Source organism: Limulus polyphemus, unplaced genomic scaffold (genome assembly GCF_000517525.1).
Source record: "Limulus polyphemus unplaced genomic scaffold, Limulus_polyphemus-2.1.2 Scaffold1147, whole genome shotgun sequence".
In the NCBI taxonomy this organism is placed as follows: domain Eukaryota; kingdom Metazoa; phylum Arthropoda; class Merostomata; order Xiphosura; family Limulidae; genus Limulus; species Limulus polyphemus.
Window position 1 is genome coordinate 297154 of NW_013666757.1, and position 5996 is coordinate 303149.

At 33.3% G+C, this 5996-nt stretch overlaps 1 protein-coding gene across 4 annotated transcripts in view; it reads left to right on the forward strand.

Annotated features, from left to right (window-relative positions):
* Positions 1-3286, forward strand: part of LOC106462344 (protein phosphatase 1 regulatory inhibitor subunit 16B-like) — a 51734-nt gene extending 48448 nt beyond the window's left edge. For all 4 annotated transcript variants that reach the window (XM_022389587.1, XM_013922257.2, XM_022389589.1 and 1 more), the window contains one exon: positions 1045-3286. In XM_022389587.1, the coding sequence (XP_022245295.1) occupies positions 1045-1596 (552 nt within the window). In that variant the 3' untranslated portion in view covers positions 1597-3286. The remainder of the gene's footprint in view (positions 1-1044) is intronic.
* Positions 3287-5996: the final 2710 nt, after the last annotated feature.

Genomic DNA, 5996 nt, shown 5'->3' on the forward strand with positions numbered 1-5996 from the left:
ATAAAGTTAAAATCATAAATAATATTCAACGTTAAACTGGTACACAATTAAAAAAAAACATTTTATTTAGGCCTATCTATGGCGTTCAAAATATTGACGATTCTACATGTTTCGACGTTACGACGTCATCCTAAATAAAATGTTTTTTTTTAATTGTGTACCAGTTTAACGTTGAATATTATTTATGATTTTATCAGAAGTTTGTTTAAATCTGTTGCAAGATTTTTTTCTAATTTGGATGATGAAATCTCTAAGAAAAATTGAGTGAGTTTGTTTATTTATTATTGTTTATTTGTAATTAAGTACAAAGCTACACAACGGGCTATCTGTGCTCTGCCCACCACGGGTATCAAAACCCGGATTCTAGCGTTGTAAGTCCGCAGATATACCGCTGTGCCACTTGGGGACAAGGTCGTTTGTCATCTATATATTTCTTATGCTGGTTATGCGTAGGAATAGGTAAGCTCAAGCACAAGATGGGCTACCTGCTCGTTAAAAAATGTATTCCTGGTAAAACATGAGAAGCATGAGAACACGATGAACTTCATACGGGACTTTTCTACAGAAGGTAATGATGCTGTGGTAGGTTGCAACAGTCGAGTTGAGAATACTGCACCTCCTTAAAATGTCAGCTTGTTCCAGTTTTTAACAATAATAAGTTGCATGCGTAAATTTTTCAAGATTTGATTATTTAATAAAATAACATTATCCTCAAGTCGAAGTGACTTACAACTAAGATAATAGACCCATCGGATGTAGCTGTTAATTAATTAACGTAATGTTTTTATTAAGTGCAATTAGCCTATTAAAATAATTGTTTAAATATTTTACAACGAAGATACTGGTTTTGTCTGATTACGTTTGAATACTACTTGTTCATATGAACATTTTATCACAAGTTCTTCATTAAACCATAAAAAAAGCTTCTAGAATTGAGAGGTTGATATATACCACTTGAGATGCTGTTCTGTTAATGTGTATTTATTTTAAAGAATCGGCGAGAGTAGTTTCCAATTAATAAGTCTTTTGTTTCTTGGACATTAGGGAGATGACCAAATAAAAGAGAAACTAAATCATAAAGAAAGTGAGAAATGTAAAACGCCTGAAAATGACGTCAACTTAGTCGTTACCTCAGAAAATATGGAAAAGACAGGTGAAACGTATGAGTCGTTCAGGTTTAAAAGCAACCAGGGGGTGAAAGTAGATGGACTTGAAGAAAATAGCTGTCGTTTGAAAGAATCAGTGAATGAAATACAAAAACGTTTAACAGAAGAGGTTGACTTGAGAGCTGGAGATGGTCCTGTGTCCCAGAGTGACTTAAACGTTTCTCCAAGAAACTACTCTTCTACTTCTGTTAGTGAATCAGTGAAAGTGGAAATTCGTGTTACCGTCAACGGCAGCCCTTCAAGTGGTCCAGAAACCCTTTCCGATCTGAATAATTATCACCAGTGCCAAAATCAGGTCCCTCATCAGGACAAGGACAAGCCCTTCGGTGAACAACTTAAGCCTACTTTCTCAGATGCACCGAAGTGGAAGTTTAAAAGTTCTGAAGTTATTGGAAAAAGAAAAAAACATCGTTTTTGTATTGTAATGTAAATGTGTGCTAACTCTAAACTCAATTGTAACTGATAACAATGAAAACTTTATGAAATGTGAAACAAAAGCTCCTAAACCGAAATTCAAATTTTTATAAAGGGGAAATTTCCCTTAACAGGGTAGAAAAATAAAGGTCTGGAGATTTACCACTGATCCAACGGGGAAATGCAAATTAATTTCAATTATGTGCTTTAAAATTGGTATAGCATTAACTGTCAGTTTATGGTTTTATTTCTTGCTTGGAACTTTTATGCGCTCGTTTTCGACAATAACAAAAAAGAAAAAGAAAGAAAGAAGAAAATATAAATAACTACTTACATGCTTTACAGTGTGAAATAATCCTTTTTATTAACCAAATTATGGTTCCAAATAAAGGAAAACCAAACAAACCAACAAATGTGCATTTATACATCCAGTTTTTTGTCTCTTGATATTAATATAAATGAAAAATAATATCATATATCTTAACTATTACTTCAAGTACTCGTTTGTAGAAAAGGGATGTTTTTGAAAAAATTGAATTTTCTGCTTTCGATTAATTACCCCTTTTAATTTCTCCCATGTTGCGCAAGAACATTTCGGGGTCAAATTTAGTTCAGTAATATTTTATAAAAGGATAAAACTGAACAATTATTGTTTTTTTGTGAGTTACGTCATCTTATTTGTATTTGTAGCTCTATACTGAATTGTTCAAGATGACATTTTTATTTTAATATATAGAAATGTTTAGAGATTTGTCTTAGAATTTTCGGTGTGATTATCTGTTATAATTTCTTTCGATTTGTGAAATAGCTAAAGTAATTTTTATCGTTTGAATATGAAACGAACTCCAAAAAACAGCTTTTCTATGCTAGCAAGTTTTTATTTTCCTTCAGTGTTTTTCAGTTCATGTTAACTGTAATTGAGGGAATTTCTACCTTCACCATAACTTTTATGTCATTTTCAAGCACGTTCTTTATACTTATATAACCTAATTAATTTAAAATACACTTAAAGTAGTTTAGTTTACAAGGTAAACTCCGGTTTGAGAATGCGCGTGAACATCTAAAACCAAAACTTCGTGTGACATGTTCATTTCATAACTTACTTGCTTGAAGTTAAGCACAAAGCAACACAATGGGCTATCTGTGCTCTGCCCACCACGAATACATACCGCTGTGCCACTGAGAGGGGGGGGGGGCATAACTTACTTAAGTAAGAAGCATGATTGGTCATTTTTGTAAGTGATGTGAGAAACGTTATTATTCAGCAGTTATTTATACTAAACTCCATGGAAAAATAATACACCTGTCAATGATTTTTCAACGTAAACGCATAGGATTAAAATGCGAGTAAAATGACTTTGTAATGTAAAGACATGGTATACTTTAGGATCAAAATTGTGATTAAAATGACTATAATATAAAGACATAGTATACTTTAGGATCAAAATGTGATTAAAATGACTATAATATAAAGACATAGTATACTTTAGGATCAAAATGTGAGTAAAATGGCTAAAGATAATTTCCAATTGGTACTGTGTTAAGAAAACTGAAGATCGTCAATAAACATGAAGAAAAATGCCTTAAAACAAAGCTCTAAAATACGAGTTCTAGTTGAAAGATGCTACATCTCAAAGAAATACTAAATACGTTACTTGACTGTCATGAGTTATGACATACCATGAGTTTTATGATATATATATATATATGTTGTAGAATAAAATGACATCGAGCATTTTCAGCTTAGACTAAACAAAGTAAAATATTTTCTACGTAGAATTTTCAGTTTTTCTCTTACTGAAACTTTAGTTTTTCTTCTCCTCAATAATTAACTGATCACACCATGTTTCTTCATTCGTAAATTGCCCGATAGATGTCTCTTGTTGAGGTCATTTCAAGTAATTTTCTTTGCTGCAAAACTCAAACGTACACAATGTACTTATCTGTGCTATGCCCACTGCAAGTATCAAAACCCAATTTGTAGCGTAAAATCCCTTAAAATTACCGATCAGTCACTGGGGAGGCATTGCAGGGAAAATTGCAACTAATCTTCTTTTAGTAATAGGAATATTACAAATATTTTTGTCCCCTCCCTTCCGGTCGCTCAGTAGTAATTCTGAGGGCTGATAACGCTAAAATTCTGGTTTTGATACTCGCGGTGGACAAAGAATACAAAGCTCTTTCTGTAATTTTGTGCTTAATAACAAACATATAAATACTAAACTTTTCGATTACTTAAAGAAAAGTATTTATTACTATTTTTTCTTACATTTTAGTAGTATGGTTAAACGAATCTATAATATCAAAGGATTCAAAATGGGCTCCTTTAAAACAAAATAATTCTTTGGAGAACTTGCTCGGTAATTATAAAATAATTGAACACATTATCGACAGAACACCTCGCGAGAAAATAGTGTATTATGTTATTTTTATTATTTATTGAAAATTAACGGCACAAAATGCAGAATTTATTGTGTTCACATTAGAACAAGGAAAACCACAATTTTTGCTTCAATATCTTAACACTTCAAATCCCAAGTCTGCCATATAACTGCCAAGCTAAAGGCTGCGTTCATGGGGTTCGTACTGATTCATTATAAGATCTGTTCAGAAAGTCGAAACAACGCTTTATTTGTAAACACGTTGTTGGATGTAAACATTTTCCAAAATGCGCAAACTTAAACAACAGGTTTCGAATTATTGTACGTGTATTTCTGATATCTTCTAAACACAGTCGACTTATGTCATTGGCAGCGTGTGCATTTAGCAGTTCATTTTGTTTCGGACAAAGACGTAAAAGTGTTTGATTATTTCGTGTATATTTTTCATGCAGTGCTTAATTAATTGTTTGTAATTAAGAACAAAGCTACACAATGGGCTATCTGTGCTCTGCTCATCACGGGTATCGAAACCCGGATTGTAGCGTTGTAAGTCCACAGACATACCACTGTGCCACTGGGGGGCTTCATGCAGTGACGATACTTGTTAAGCACTTACAATAACGAATCACAGTTTAAAAAACGAGAACATTGGGGAGTAAATCTTCCTTTAATGAGCATAAATTGGAAAATATATAAACTCCGGAAATAGTTAATCACTTGATTTTTAGAAACTTCATAAGGCTAAGTATTTCTTTATTATTCCTTTTAACGCCCCCCAGTGGCACAGCGGTATGTCTGCGGACTTACAACGCTAGAATCCGGGTTTCGATACCCGTGGTGGGCAGAGCACATATAGCCCTTGCGTAGCTTTGTGCATAATTAAAAACAAAAACAAAAAAAATTCCTTTTAACTTATAGGAATAAATAACAATCTGTATAATATGTGGTCATTTTTAGTTTCATGTTATGTATAGGTCTATACACGCAAATGTAATATGATTGGTCCTAGTCAACCGAGCAATGTTACATTTAAACTATCTCAATATCAGTCATGAAGAAAGTTTCACTATGTCCCCTATCAAGTTTATCGCAATTTATTTGATAATTGATTCAAGCGTAGGGCAAGGAGTGGCCAGTATGCTGCTGAACCCTTTGCACTTGTAATCGTGAATGTGTTATACGATTTGACAATTAAACCGGTTTTTCGGTTTAAGTCAGAAGAAGTCCTTGTCTTAGCGATGTTGCTAGCTGGCTGCTTGCCCTCTGGTCAGTAGTTCAAAATGAAGGATGATAATTTTTGTACCCTAATGGCAGGGCCAGTCCTTGAGTCCAGGTGCAGGAATTAATGGTGGGGCCCCCTGCTACAATGTTATTGAATTATATATATATAGTGTGTGCATGAGAGAGAGAGAGAGATTACAGACAAAACAATATAACCATGCATGATGCATCTGAAACTAAATTTTAGTAATGACCTACCCAAGTTTCAAACATAAAAATGGAAGCAGACGCAATAATTGCAATGAAAAAGAAAATGTACTTACAAAATTTTAGTTCAAGTGAAATTCAATTTTCTTGCACTATCACTGGCCCATTCTTCTAAGAAGTTTTCGAAATTGACAAGACAGCCAAGGAACTGAGACGGTCTTGACTCATTTTTGATAGCAAATATGATTTCATTAATTTCAGTTTACTGAAAGAGCATTCAGCATTAGCCACTGTAACTGGCAAAGTTAGGTAAACTCGGAGAGCTACAACAACGTTTGGAAAATTGCATCATATCCGCAATTAACCAAAAACCTTAATAACTCTATGGTTTGCATTTCAGTATAGTTCTTTTCTTTCAGAATGTTTTTTTAGAACTCGTCTATGATTTCAGGACCAATGTCTTTGAATGAAAATTAAAAATCCTTTGCTGCTTCTTCTAAGTTTTCATCGGAGCTGTTTTTTCTTCTATTAAATACTAAAATAATTTGAAGCGATCCATTATTTCGGAATATTACTAAATCGCTCTTGAAGTTGTATAAGTATTGTT